At 44.8% G+C, this 15,657-nt stretch overlaps 1 protein-coding gene across 2 annotated transcripts in view; it reads left to right on the top strand.

The window, feature by feature from the left end:
* PKMYT1 (protein kinase, membrane associated tyrosine/threonine 1) overlaps positions 1 to 15,657 on the top strand; it is a 21,866-nt gene extending 6,209 nt beyond the window's left edge. Inside the window, exons 4-9 of one of the 2 annotated variants that reach the window (XM_068244096.1) lie at positions 7,189 to 7,295; positions 8,282 to 8,454; positions 9,979 to 10,229; positions 13,911 to 13,970; positions 14,375 to 14,461; positions 15,277 to 15,657. In XM_068244096.1, coding sequence (XP_068100197.1) covers positions 7,189 to 7,295; positions 8,282 to 8,454; positions 9,979 to 10,229; positions 13,911 to 13,970; positions 14,375 to 14,461; positions 15,277 to 15,460 — 862 coding nt within the window. In that variant the 3' untranslated portion in view covers positions 15,461 to 15,657. The remainder of the gene's footprint in view (positions 1 to 7,188; positions 7,296 to 8,281; positions 8,455 to 9,978; positions 10,230 to 13,910; positions 13,971 to 14,374; positions 14,462 to 15,276) is intronic. The other variant, XM_068244097.1, reaches the window with a different exon arrangement.

Below are 15,657 nucleotides of genomic sequence, written 5' to 3'. Positions count from 1 at the left end.
TATGGAACCTGAAACTACTTTTGTCTCTGGTTCCCTTTAAGACTCGATACACAGGTAAGGTAACGGACTGGACCCTAACTAATAAAAACGGATCCTACATTAATCAAAAGGATCCATTCACATTGTTCCGTTGGAATGGATCCGTTCCGCCGAATGGGACCGCAAGTCTAGGGAGGGAGCGTTTTTTTCCGGATCAATGGATGTGAAACAGAGGGTAATTGATCAAAAGCTTGACAACCAATAAAAATTGATTGGTTTAATGGATCAGTTTTTACACTGATCAGTTTTTGATCCATCCAGTGTAAACTGGCCCTAATGACTATTTTAGATGGGCAGCTGAGGGCAGTAAATTCACAGCCTGTCAGCTACTCTCGTGCTCTGGCTAGGCACTTGTTAGCGCTTGGTTCTGGCGCTGGACAGGTGGGCCCCGTAGTCACATGTCGCATCTTTCCGCCATAGAGTAACACCACTGGTGTGACAACTGCTGCCATTCTGCTGCATTTAATTGTACCCAATTACAAAAACTCCTCAGGCATCGAGACTGCTAAGTTTGTATTCAAATTAGCTGTTAACTTTTGTGCCATGCAGGATGATATTGCTAAGTAGATACAATAAGATTTTGTGACAGATTTACTGTCAGATCGATTATTTACAACTTGTCTGATCTGATTTCGAATCGATTTTCTGATCACTTTTATACAAAATCAACCAGAAAACAGATCGGACATGTTCGAAATAATCAATCTGACAGTAAATCTGCCAGAAAATCTCATCGTGTGTACCTAGCCTAACGCCTAGATGAGATTTTCTGGCAGATCTACTGCCAAATTGATTATTTCCAATATGTCCGATCTGATTTCCGATCGATTTTCCCGTTCACTTCTATGGAAAATCAATTTGATCGGACATGTTGGATATACATAGTCGATCTGGCAGGAGCTCTGCCAGAAAATCTCATTGTGTGTACTAGGCGTTAGACTCACACGCAGCAAGTATTTTACCACCAATAATCGCATTTGGACCATTGCTTAACAAGATGCATTCTGGTAGTCTGATGTCAGCAGAGGCTGCAGGTTGCCTCTCTCTCTCTCTCTCTCTCTCTCTCTCTCTCTCTCTCTCTCTCTCTCTCTCTGTGCCTCTATGTAGCTCTAAACCCCAAACTAAACAAGGCAACGTTAGTGTAAATATTATAACCATTAGTTTTGAAACTGAACTGGAAAGCTCACTGTGTAGCTTTGCTTGCATGCAAAAGTGCACCTATTTGTACCGTGCAAGCTTAAAAACTCTACAACTGTGTGATGGTGCAAAAGTGTTAAGACTTCATTAATCATAGAAAATGTGTGCTAAAACTCACATAGACCAATAGTGCTGTTTACAGCTGCAGGCAGATGCCATATAATCTCTACTCTGCACACAATAGTTGTAATGTCGTTCTGACAGCACCAGTCTGTTTCTGGCTAATGGCAAGCTCTTTCTCAAGCATTAGTAAATGGCACATGCTATAGCTGGAATGAGCCATGTGGGGGGCAAGGTGGAGGTATCACCAATCCCCAGCTATGATATTGTTGGATTATTGGACTGTAATGATGAGATGATGAACATAGGAAAGGACTGCTCCTGATTCAGGACAGCCGAGGTGACATGATGAGAAAGACATATGTATGTACAGTGCCAAGCACACATAACAATGCTGTGTTGCTTTTTTTTCTTTCTCTGCCTGAAAGAGTTCAATATCCGGTATGCAAGTGACAGTTTCTGTCCGTGTCGGGACCGGGTTGGACTATAGCGTAACACCTAATGATAAGGAATTGCAGCTATATAGCACTTTTCTGGCAGTAAATGGATTTTGAGTAGGAAAGAGATAAAAAGGGTTAATAGTTCACACATTTAAAGAGACACTGAAGCGAAAAAAAAAAATGATATAGTGAATTGGTTGTGTACTACGAATAATTACTAGAAGATTAGCAGCATAGAAAATATTCTCATATTTTTATTTTCAGGTATATAGTGTTTTTTTCTAACATTGCATCATTCTATAATATGTGCAGATTACACAACACTCAGCATTCAAAATGAGTCTTTCAGAGCAGTCTGTGAAGTAATGACATCTCCTCTGGCAGAGGAAAAGTAAACAGTTCACTTACAGTTGAGATAATAAAAGTCAGATAACAGCCCTCTCCAAGACTAAAGACTATTAAGGGTACGTACAGACATACGATAACGATCGTTCGTTCTGAACGACGAACGATGTTAAAGGAGGTATCGGCCGATGATCGTTTGAAGAAAGGCTACTTTGAACATCGTTCGTGTACGAACGATCTTGGAACGAGCGTTGCGTGCGCAACATGATGTATAAACTGATTTCAAACACAAGTGTCAAAAAGAACTGTTTGAGCATGTGCAAAGCTTTGAGAACGAACGATCAACGACTGATCGTTGTACAGACATTACTTTTTGAACGATGGTCGTTGGAAAAGATCTGGCAGAATGGATCGTTCTTTACCAACGACATATCTCGTTGGTCGGTCGTTTTAATGATCGTTTGTGCACTTTTTACAAACGATCGTCGGGCAATGTCGTCGGTAACGATCGTTTCAAACGACTATAGTCGCATGTCTGTACGCACCCTTAGTCGGAGAGTTAATTGCTTGTTTGCATAGAGATAACCACTGGAGTTTCTTAACTCTTCCTGTACTGGAAACAATTAGACTGATGTATCTGATCTTAATGTTTTATTTCTTAGCTGTACTACACATACAAATCATAATATCATCATTTTGTTTTCGCTTCAGTGTCTCTTTAAGCTCTGGCATACTTATACAATATATACAATTGTTTATCTCATTAGTTAATTTTTACCTCGGCTGTCCTATAATTGTTATTAAAGTCTCCTCCTGTCTAACTAGCTTCCTGTTAGCATATTGAGGTCTTAAGAGACAACCGAGGTGACGTGACATGATGAGATAGACGTGTATGTTCAGTGCCAAGCACACAAATAACTGCTGTGTTCCTTTTCTTTATTTCTCTGCCTGAAAGAGTTAAATATCAGGTATGCAAGTGACAGTTTCTGTTCAGGTCGGGAATGGGTCAGACTATAGCATAACCCTCACTGATAAGTAAATACAGCCATAAAACACTTTTCAGTCAGTAAATGGCATCCCGGAGCAGGAAAGAGATAAAAAAGGATCAATAATTCATAGATTTGAGCTCTAGCATACTTCTATGAAGGTGTCATTGAGCAGAGACAATAAAACAGTAAAAACTAGATTTAAATATAAAATAAAACTGTGGAATATCTAAAAAAAAAAAAAAAAATTTTTTTTTTAGGACAATTGTTTTTCTCATCAGTTTATTTTTACTAGGATGTCCTTTAACAACTGCTTACCACGTACTTCCTGTGACAGTAGATTTGAATTAACTGTAATTCAGGGATAGTCTGGTATCTGTAATGAGCCGCCCACCAGCTAAATACAGTGAGAACAAAAAGTATGCAGCACTGCAGTGACGAGCGCATTTGTCCCACAAAACCAGTATTCTGTCCAGGACTGTGCTTCTGTATACAGTTTATATTCACTTACTGTGCTCATTGCTATTAGTCCGTCCTCTGCTCCTCCATCCTAGTCTGGTACGCTGGCTCCTCCACTAGGGATAGATACAAACTTCAGAGGGTCATAAGATCAGCAGAGAGAATCATCGGCAGACCTCTCCCTTCGCTTGTCCACCTCCACAACGCCAGACTACGCTCAAGAGCACTGAGGATTGCCGGCGACCCCTCTCACCCGGGCCAGCGGTTCTTCTGCAGACTCCCTTTAGGCCGTAGGTTTCGGTCCATCGCCACCAAAACCTCAAGGCACAGGAACTCTTTCTTTCCCTCAGCTGTCACCCTCCTGAACTCCCTGTAGGTCATTCCATCCCCTCCACCACTGCATTCTGAACTGCACCTTGCAGCCCTTTTATTTTGCTTTTTGCTTTTGTTTGCTTGTATCATGCTCTGTTTTTTGTTCTTTGTTTTTTGTATTGATGCCCTTCTGCATTTTGTGCCCTGTTATCTATACTCTGTTATCTATACTTTTTATCTCTACTCTGTTAATTTGCTTGTGCCAAACCCAATTCCGAGCATGACCTTGTCGTGCCCGGCGAATAAACTGATTCTGACTTACCTTGTTCAATGTCTGGGCTTAGATGGGCTTTCAACCTGTCATCTGCAAGTTGACCGCTTAAAGTGGCACTGAAGCCCAAAAAACTTATGATATAATGAATTGTATGTGTAGTACAGATAGTACAGATAATTAATAGAACATTAGTAGCAAAGAAAGGTTTTCAGTGTTATAGTTTTTTTTATGTTTTATAACAATGCATCATTCTGTCATAGTTGCAGTTTTAAAACCACACTCTTTAAGCTATAACACAAATCAGAAATAATTACTTTCCTGCAGTAAAACCTTATCTCAAGATGTCTCTCACTTTATCTTGGCTGATTAAGTGCTTCAGAAAACAGGACTGTATTCCACCCAGTTGGGTCGAATAGCTCAGAGAAGCTCTTTTGCATAGATAACTGTTTTTTTTAACTCTTCCTGTACTGGAAAACAATATAAGACTCATCTGTGATACTATTATTCAATTTCTTAGCTTTTCTACACATACAAATCATTATATTATTTGTTTATTTTTAATTCAGATTCCCATTAAATGACAACTATACTGAGAGATATGTGGAGGCTGCCATATTTATTTCCTTTTAAACAGTACCAGTTGCCCGGCAGCCCTGCTGATCTATATGGCTGCAGTAATGTCTGAATCACACCAGAAACAAGCATGCAGCTAATCTTGTCAGATCTGACAATGTCAGAAGCACCTGATCTGCGGCATGCTTGTTCAGGGTCTATGGCTAAATGTATTAGAGGCTGAGGATCAGCAGGATAGCCAGGCAACTAATATTGCTAAAAAGAAAGTAAATATGGCAGCCTCCATAAACCTCTCACTACAGTTATCCTTTAATGATATCTGCCTTGATCCAGAGAAAGAATGCAGGTGGTCTCTTGGGGCCGTTTCCCAGTACGAAACGTGATCACACCGCATTACGTTTCTTTTATTTTCTACTTCTGCAAAACCGCTACAATCCATCGTGTATACGCTACCATTGCGGTGTGTTGGTGATTTCCGACTGGAGACCAAAAAAGCGACGGGGAAAATATTTTGAAACGCATAGCAGCATGATTGCTTTGCAATTGCACACACAAAGGCAGCAGGCACAACCATCACGATTGGGTAAAAATGTGCCACAAATGCAGCGCACTACGGCTATGTTCACATTATAAATCGCCAGCGCTACCGGAAGCACTGAGTGATTTGAGAGTTTTTAAAGCGCTTTTCCCTTGGATTTTTGTTAAGCCATTCATTTTGACCCGGAGATGAATAAATACAATATATTTATTCATAAAAGCGCTCTAGGAATTGCTATACAAAGCGCATTTTCAAGCACTTAGTGATTTCCCTATACCTTCCATTGAGCCAAAGCGCTCAGAAAATGGTACATGTAGCACATTTACGATTTTAGTAAAAGCAAACGCGCACATGTGAACACTCTCTCATAGGGAACCATTGCACAATCACTTTTGGGGAGATTTCTAAAATCACCAGCACTTAAAAAACCCCTGCAAACACTCATGGGGCCTGATTCACAAAGCGGTGCTAACAGTTAGCACGCTGGTGAAAAGCCCTTTATCACGCCTAAACTCAGTTCAGGCATGATAAGTTTAGGCGTGATAAATTTAGGCATGATAAGTTTAAGCGCCAACTGGGTTAGCACCGCAGTGCACAGCTGATCAAAAGTTTTGCGCCAGCAAAGTCTGGTGCACTTCGCATAAAGTTTAATGGTGCTGCTTTGCGTGCGGGACTTTGCAAGCGATCTAAAGTTATCACGCCTAAACTTATCATGCCTAAACTTATCACGCCTAAACTTATCACACCTAAACTGGCTTTTCACCAGCGTGGTGCAATGGTTATCATGCCTACAGTCTCTAAAGGTAGCCATACACTGGTCGATTTGCCATCAGATCGACCAACAGATAGATCCCTCTCTGATCGAATCTGATCAGAGAGGGATTGTATGGCTACCTTTACTGCAAACAGATTGTGAACCGATTTCAGCCTGAAACCGTTCACAATCTGTGGTGGTGGTGGTGCTGCCGCCGCTCCCCCCGCCCGCATACACGCATACATTACCTGCTCCGCCAGCGAGACTCCAGTCCCCAGGTCTCCGCTATCTTCTCTGGTCTTCAGGTCCAGCATGCTTTACTTCTTCCTGCCCGGCAGGAAGTTTAAACAGTAGAGCGCCCTCTACTGTTTAAACTTCCTGCCTGGCAGGAGGAACTGAAGCATGCCGGAGACTAGCGCGGACACGGAGCAGCGATGATCGGGGGTAGTCGAGCCGACGGAGCAGCTAATGTATTGCCGCTCTATTGCGTCGGTCGTCGGGCACTCGAACGCCGCTAGCGACGTGCTCCCTACCCGCGGGCGATCGACTGTAATTTTCCGCACGGAGCGATCGACGGGATCGGACGGAATGGATCGAAGTTCGGCGTGTAGCGCGAACGATTGGCAGCAGATTCGATCCCAGTGATCGAATCTGCTGTTGAAACGGCGGCAAATCGGGCCAGTGTATGGCCAGCTTAACTGGGTTAGCACCGCTATGTAAATCAGGCCCTTAGTGTGAACGAGCTGTAATGGTAACATCCCCACATGTTGTTTGAGTTTAAATTGTACCTAGTGTTCATCGGATCAGTGGAAAATAGCACTTAACGTTACTAATCAAAAGCTTAGTATCGTCAGAAAAATATGACCTTGTTCTCATTTAAAATGATGTCATAGGTAGGCAGGAATAAAGGGAGTAGAGGTCCACTTTACAAGGTTAAGCAGAGCTCATGGCTGTTAAGATGTAAAGTACCTGGGATCCGGTTGTAGCAGACATGGTGGATTGCTTCCAAAAAAAGGTCTGGACAGAGGGAAAGGCACGGGGCTACTTAGATTTCTAAGAATACATAATGACACACTGATCCTGGGATTATTCTCATTAGCGCTGATGGTCGGGAAGGAATTTTTTCCTGGGATAAGGCAGATTGGATAATGCATAGATCAGGGTTTCTGTGACTGACCTTGATGCCTCTTGTGCTGTGTTTTATTTCCCAGCCTGGGAATGACACTGCTGGAGGTGGCGTGTAACATGGAGCTTCCCAGAGGAGGAGAGAGCTGGCAACAGCTACGGAAAGGTCATCTTCCTACGGAGTTCACGTCACGTGAGTATTCAGATGGGAGGAAATATTAACTAAAAAAAAAAAAAATCATCCATTAAACAATTACTTCTTTAGCTTGCCTACTGTATCCTGTTTTTAGTGTTCACTGTCAGATTTAGGAGAAATTTGATATAAAAAAAGCAAACCATATTTCTGCTGCTTTCCATCTTTACTGTTTCTCTGTGATGCCAAAAGTGACATCGCTTCTGCCCTTTTCTTTATTTTTTTTCCCCGTTGTACCCAGCTCAGTGTTCATTTTTTTGGCTGTTCTCAGACTGTCCTCCCATATTAAAGGAAGAGGTAGTATCTTGTCTCTTCTTAGCCAGCCCATTCATAGTGAGGCAGGATGGAGGCGGTCCTTGTGTCTCTTCTCAGCCAGTCCATCCATAGTGAGGCAGGATAGTGGCGGTCCTTGTGTCTCTTCTCAGCCAGCCCATCCATAGTGAGGCAGGATGGGGGCGATCCGTGTGTATCTTCAGCCAGCCCATCTATAGTGAGGCAGGATGGGGGCGGTCCTTGTGTCTCTTTTCAGCCAGCCCATCCATAGTGAGGCAGGATGGGGGTGGTCCTTGTGTCTCTTCTCAGCCAGCCCATCCATAGTGAGGCAGGATGGGGGCGGTCCTTGTGTCTCTTTTCAGCCAGCCCATCCATAGTGAGGCAGGATGGGGGTGGTCCTTTTGTCTCTTCTCAGCCAGCCCATCCATAGTGAGGCAGAATGGGGGCGGTTCTTGTGTTTCTTCTCAGCCAGCCCATCCATAGTGAGGCAGGATAGGGGCTGTCCTTGTGGCTTTCCATGGTGGGTAACATGGGAAAGTCCTTGTGCTTTTCTCAGCCTGCCTATCCACAGTGTGGTGGTAAGGGAAGTCCTTGTCTCTTCTCAGCCTACCCATCCATAGTAGGTAGATGGGAGGGTAGAGGCCGTTCGCACTTCTCAGCCATCTTTACTGTTTCTCTATGGAAATGGTGTTCATCTATAACCTTTCTTGCAGAGCTGCCGACGGATTTCCTGAAAGTCCTGGGTGCGATGCTGGAACCAGACTATCGCTGTCGCGCTACAGTGGACTGGCTGTTCTCTCTCCCTGCTATCGGTAGGGCTGAACGATGGAGGAGAGTGACACTCTGCACCAGAAGAATGCTTACTAAAGTCTTTGCAGTTTTCCAGGTGAGATGGCTCAGCTCTTCACCTTGCTCTCCTGCTTGTTCTATCTGCATTACTGGAATAGATTACACACCCCAGAGCAGTGCTGTCCAACTGGCAGCCTGTGGGCCGGATGTGGCCCATGGCTGCACTCGTTTGCCCAGACTATTTTTTGTGTCAGCCCCCCTCCTCTGACAGGACCGCCTCTTGTTCGTGTTTGGCTCCACCTCCCAAAGCCGGGACACTGATGCTCTGCTCTCTCCAGCCAAAAAGATTGGTGCTAGTCAGGCCCCCTGTCCATGAAGTTGGACTGCACTGCCCTAGAGGGTATTGTCCTTAATAGTCACACTTATTTAAAAAACAATTCAGCATTTCTATTTTAGCCCCATGTGGTATTTTGATGTTTCTTTAGGAAGAGCTTCAGTGGGCATTACAGACACAGGCTGTGTGATGCAGCACTTCTGTGTGTACAGCACAAGTCCCTGCAGTACAGCTGTATCCTGTGTAGACAGAGATTGGTTCTCTGCTTGATGTGGCTGGTCCTATTCCAGGTCCTGTATCAGAAAGGAGGAATCCACACAACAGTCTTCAAGAAGTCTATTTTCCCATTACACACACATGCAATAAAGATCTGACCAGATGGCTGACGATCGTTTTGGGGCCCCTGGGGTCCCCTTTGTCAAGGCATAGGACAGAAAAAATATGGCTGAAAGTTGCTTCTAGTATGTCTGAGCCCTTAAGGGCCCTTCCACACTGAAAATCACAATTGTGATTGCGATTTTTTTATTTTATTATTTCTTTTTTTTACTACTACTTAACAAGCACGTGTTTCACCATGATAGCTGGTGCGATAGCAGGTACAAATGGGAGATTGCAAAGGAAATCGCATAGCACCGCATTTGCTATGTGATGGTGGCCACACACCATACAATTAAAAGATCAATTTTTTCCACCAATTCGATAATTACGATTGGTTATCCCAAAAAATTGAGTTGTGTGTTTTTGTTTTTTTTTAATTAGTTTTGGAGATTGGACATGTTGGAAATTTCAGACCAACTTTATCAAGAATTGTATGATGTCTGATGGATCGTCATTTGCTTGATGTACAGTTCCAATCAATTTTTTCTGAGCTTTCAATCATTTTTTTCATGATTGGTACATTGGTCAGATTTTTGAACTGTTACAATCAGTCAGAAAAATTGATTGCTGTTTTTGAATTGAACAAATATTTAAAACATTTGTATGGTGTGTGGCCACCTTTACTATGTTGCCCTTGCAATCCTCAAGTCCTGTCCCAGATTATGACAGGTCATTTTACCAGCTATAGACAAAAGCCCCATCTGAAGGATTGCCATGATCAGGTGCTGACGTATTGAAGCTATCACTTTAGTGACAGTCCATCCCATGAGCTACCTCCTTCATGGAATTCTACAGCAAGCAGTATTGTTTGGTGGCTGGGAACTGATCATAGTGGAGATTGTGTTATATTCTGTAGTATCAGTCTGCTCTAATGACACTTTTGTTCTGTTTTACTCACCGTGTCCCCAGCTTGTAATGTGGCTGCTGCTGGCGGTCTCCAGTGCTCTGAAACCTCCGGTCATGTGGTTATTACGTCGGGGCCAATCCAGTGTTCCTTTGAGTCCCCCACCTTCCTCTCCCTCTCAGAATTGGCTGTATGAAAGCAGCATATCCAGTGACTGGGAAGAGGATAGCTTTGGAGATGAAGTGTTTGAGGTGCCACCAAGTCCACTGCCTATTCCCAGAAATGCCACCTTCCATGGCTTGGAATTTGCTCTCAGGTGAGTTTCTTTCTACCTCCAGTGGACTGTACTTGTTTTTTACCCATTCAGTTTCCCTGCCTTACCTTCCTTCTCTGCTACTTGGTGGTGGTGTCTGTTGGTGAGAACCAAAGTGTAGGTCATGTGACTCCACTGGCTGCATTTTATTCCATCTGGGACTTAAAGAGAACCTGAACTGAAAATTAAGTCAAAATAAACATACACACGTCATAGTTACCTCCTGTGTAGTCTACTCCTCAACCTTTTTCTCCTCTCCTGCAATCCTGTTTGTCCACTCTGATCAATGAAATTCTCTTTCCTCCATCTTGAAAATGGTCATTACCCCATAACAGCTTCCTGGTCAGCACACTGTTAAACTGTAATATGGCCCACTTGAGCCATAGGGAAACATGGACATTACCTTGCACATTCAGTTGTAACGGACAGCTGTTGATATATTTCAGTTCTGACAAAATATTGTCAGAATTGGGAGGGATCACTGTAAGAAGAAAATGGTGAGCTTCTGATAGGAACTGACGGTGAGGTTAGTATGTAATATTAATTTGCAACTAAATCTTGTGTTTATTTTCAATAAATAATTTTACTCAGTTCAGGTTCCCTTTAAAGGACAACTGAAGTGAGAAGACTATGGAGGCTGCCATATTTATTTCCTTTTAAACAATACCAGTTGCCTGGCAATTCTGCTGATCTGTTTGGATGCAGTAGTGACTGAATGACACCAGAAGCAAGCATGCAGCTAATCTTGTCAGATCTGACAATGTCAGGAACACCTGATCTGCTGCATGCTTGTTCAGGGTCTATGGATAAAAGTATTAGAGGAAGAGGATCAGCAGGGCTGCCAGGCAATTGGTATTGCTTAAAAGGAAATAAATATGGCAGCCTCCATATCCCTCTCGCTTCATTTGTCCTTTAAAGTAAACCTGAGATGAGAGAGACTAGAGATTTTTTACTTGGAGCTTCTACCAGCCACCTGTAATCTGTCAGCTCCTTCACTGTCCTTCCAGTCTGATGCGTTGTGCTGCTGTAGTCATATTTAAGTCCGTAACCTAGGGGCTACTACACATATGCTTTTCCATGTGTCTCCTCGATAAGTCTCTCGTGGCCAGGAGCATCCTGCACAGTCTGTACAAACTGCAGGCAATCGAGAAGTAGGGATGATCAATGAAACGCAAATGCTTCGGAAATTATGCAAATTTGTATGCAAATGTATGTAGTTTGAAAAAGGACTAACCCAGTTTTAAATTGATTGGTCCATTTTCAGGGTAGGAACATACTAGGCAGAATCGCATATGTGTTTTCTGCTATGTGCTATAGAAAACGCATATGCGATTTTGCCTACTTTGTTCCTACCCTCAAACTGCATATATTTGCATAAACTCGGAAGAATTTGCATCTCCTTGATCATCCCTATCGAGAAGATGGTCTGCAACTGAGGTAGTTGTGGATTGTACCGGGGTTGACAGCAGCACAACTCATCAGCTAAAAGAAGCCTTAGGGCTAGTTCACACTTGGTGCTTGGAGCGCCGCTAGCCGTGATCGCTTTCGGCTCCGCGATCGCGATTTTTAACTTAAAGGGAACCTTAACTCTATAAAAAAAAGTGTTTCACTCACCTGGGGCATCTACCAGCCCCCTGCAGCCATCCTGTGCCCTCGCAGTGACTTATGGCTCCTCTGGACCCCCGCCGCCAGCTACTTTCATTTTTGCCGACTCAGTCGGCGGGCCGCCTTGCGTAATTTTGCACGCATTCCCGCTGGTGCAGGAAGCAATCTCGGACATTTACAAGTACATTTTACTTGTTGCGATTCAATGAGTAAAAATTTACCCATTGCAATTCTAACACGTAAATTTTTACTCGTTGAACCGCAACGCGTACCAATGTACTTGTTAATGTCCGATATTGCCTCCTGCACCAGCGGGAATACGTGCAAAATTACGCATAGCGGCCCGCCGACTCTGAGTCGGCAAAAACGAAACTAGCTGGAGGCGGGGGGACCATAAGTGACTGCGAGGGCACAGGATGGCTGCAGGTAGATGCCCCAGGTGAGTGAAACTTTTTTTTTTTTTTTCTTTTTAGTTAACCCCCTTGGCGGTACAATAAATCCGCCAGGGGGCAGCGCCGCACTTTTTAATTTTTTTTTTTTTTTTTTTAAAGCATGTAGGTAGCGTAGCGCTAGCTACATGCTCCCCCCCCCCCCCCTCCCTTCGCTATCCCTCCCACCCCTCCGATCGACGCCGGCGCTTTTACCCTGCAGGGAATCCCATTCTGAACGGAATTCCCTGTATGGGCTTCCCCGTCGCCATGGCGGCGATCGCGATGACGTCACGAACGTCATCGACGTCCTGACGTCAGTGGGTGTCCCAATCCACCCCTCAGCGCTGCCTGGCACTGATTGGCCAGGCAGCGCAGGGGTCTCGTGGGGGGGGGGGGGGTGGCGGATAGCGGTGAATCGGCGGGTGGCGGCAGCGATCGTTATGCACACGCAGCTAGCACTTAGCAAAAAAAAAAAAAAGTATGTAAATCGGCCCAGCAGGGCCTGAGCGGCACCCTCTGTCGGCTTACCCCGTGTCCAGCACGGGGTTACCGCTAAGGAGGTTAAGGTTCCCTTTAAATCTCGCGATTCTGCCTCGATTTGCACTTGTGATTCCCGTTCAATGGAACAGGAATCGCAGAGCAATCGCCCCCAAAACGCTGCATGCAGCACGTTTGTTTATTGGTAGAAATCGCAACTGCTGCAGTGTGAATGTACCTATAGGGATACATTGTAGCAGCGCTTTGCTGATCACCGGCGATCAGCAAAGCGCTCAAGAATTGCCCCAATGTGAACCAGCCTTCAGGTAAGTAAAAATTCCTGTCTCTCCCCACCCCACCCCTCAATGTCTGGTACACTTTTTAAGGTAGCCATATACTTATTGATTTTTCTCATTGATATCCGGCCAGTTTGATCACTGATAAAATCTGAAATCTTTGGTGACTGAAATTTTGAATCGGTTGATCACTCTGGATGGAAGATATTGATCGACAGGGGGCCAGGAATGGCAGTAGATCGACGGCCCAGAGCATTGTGCTGCATCAACGCTGCCAAAAACAATCTATGTACGCTGTGCCAGTGATAAATCGCTCTCAGATCAGATTTGATCTGACAGGGATCTGATGGTCATCTATAAGTGTATGGCCACCTTTAGACAGTGCTGGAGCCAAAACCCCAACAAGCCAGCCAGGGCAACTAGCATTACTTCAGATGAATTAAAGATTGGAGCCTCTGCATTCTCCTCCTTCATGCCTTATTTAAAGTGAGCCTGTATAGGATCATTCCAAAACCAGAATAATATACATACCTGTATTTGGTGTCTGTGTTGTCCCATTACTCAGATATCCTCACTCCCTGCCTTGTAAATTAGGTCAGCAGTAGTAGCTGTTCCCTGCTGAGTAAACTTTTAGCTCAGAGACAACAACAAAACAGCCAGAAGCACGTAAATCTGATGATTAATAAGTTGCAGATGTTTCCAACGTCATGCAAGTTTGGTTGCAATTTGTATGCAGATTGAAAGTGGCCCAATCCAGTGTAGCGCCTGATTGGTCCAGTTTGTCTGCATACAAAGTGCAACCCGATCTGCCTCAAGTTGGGAAAAGGAGCACCTCATTGATCATCCATAGTTAATGACATTTTCTGAATTTGCAGAAGCAAGCTGCCGTCCTTCATACCTGAGAGAGAACTCGCTCCGCAACTCTGCCCGGCAAGGTTAGAGGACTACGTGTATTAGTGGGGCAATGTTATCGGGTCTGTAGAGCCTAGAGTTGGGATCCAGTGGAGGAAATTTAAGTCAACATACTTCCTGTGGGCGCTAATTTACAGGGTGACTTCAGGGCCAGCTGGGGTGGCTGGGAGAGGACAGAATAGTGAGTCTTTGAGGTTTTGTTAGTGAACCTTTACGGTGAGTCTGGATTTGGGGGCGTGACTGATTCTCTGATTGATGGTGGCTGGGCAGAGATCAGGGCAGGGCAGGAGTGCAGAGTAGGAAATTGTTCAGCACTGAGGACCGTAAAGGCTGTGGAAGGATGGAATGTTTGACACTGTTTGGGATGAATGACCTGCCTGTGTCTGTGTGATTATAATACTATGTTATGTTACCTTCCATTCCTTAGGAATTCTCCAGAGCTACTGCCTCGACCCTCCCTGGGGAGCACCTCCACCCCCTGCAACAGGACTCCCAGCTTCAGCTCCAGGAAAAGGTGAGTGCACCATGGGGGGGGGGGGAATCTTCAGTGAATGGGAATGTCTGCAGAAAGGGGTATGGGGGGTTAACTGACCAAAGCCACTACCTGCATTCTGATGCGTTCAGTGCTACGTTCCATCTTTACATATCTTTACATTTCAGCCTTCTTAAACGAAACTTGCGCTCTGAAGGTAGAAGTGTAAGAAAATGGAATGTGGCTATCTTCCCCCATACCAACCACCCCATATCCCTGTCGCACTCTGATACAATTTTCTTTTTTGCTAAATGGTTCTTGCTCATCTTTAGCTAGTGCCTGGTAGTAGTTGACAGTCTGTAAATTCACCACCTTCAGCCTCCCGTGTTAAGCCTCGTACACATGCCTGATGCGGGTGAGGCGGACGATAATGACCGCTTCAGCCAACAATCAGGCGTGTGTACGGCACCCGATGACGCCCAAACCCCGAGCATTCCGCCGGACGGTTCTACCCCACCCCAGTGACTTTGATTCCCCCCCCCCATTGTTCGCGCCGTGTGACATCATTTATGCGCTGCTTAGCGTCCCTCGGTCGCCACCCCCCACCCCCGGCATAGCAACACAGATGACATGCCTGTGTGTGTAGCAGGGCTCAAGGGTGTTGCCCAATCAGCTCCTGATCCGCAACGGGCAACATGCATTGAGCATATGTACGAGCCCTTAAAGAGCACGAGCATTGTCTAGTATGTGTACAAGGCTTACTGCTCCCAGCTGCGTATCTGCTCAGCCAGTACCGTGGTCTAGATGTCCATCTCATCCTACTGACCATACACTCATCTGCTGTGTCTCCCATTTAGGTCGGCACTTCCTGGGTCTCCCAATGTCAGCTGCATCAGCCAGGACTCCCCATGTGTTCAGAAGTCTCTTAATATGGACACCAGCAGCAGCAATTCTTCTGGATTTGTAGATGTTGAAGGCCAGCGCTCTTCGTTTCTGCCCCGGAACCTTCTCACCATGTTCGATGAAGCATGTGAACAGTAAATTTTGTCATACAGTCAGACTGCTGGAGCTGAAGACATTACCAGTTCCTCAACCATCTGGAGTGTCCATTCTAATATGGAGATGAAGAACCTCTTGTTCATATAATCTGATCCTCTTCTATTTTACAACTGTGGACCTGATGGTTGGACTGTCCATCTCCTACTTGCCAATACGAAGACGTGTACGTGTTTTCAGCA

The sequence above is a fragment of the Hyperolius riggenbachi genome, chromosome 7 (genome assembly GCF_040937935.1).
Source record: "Hyperolius riggenbachi isolate aHypRig1 chromosome 7, aHypRig1.pri, whole genome shotgun sequence".
Taxonomy (NCBI): Eukaryota; Metazoa; Chordata; class Amphibia; order Anura; family Hyperoliidae; genus Hyperolius; species Hyperolius riggenbachi.
This window is presented reverse-complemented; position numbering and strand designations above follow the sequence as displayed.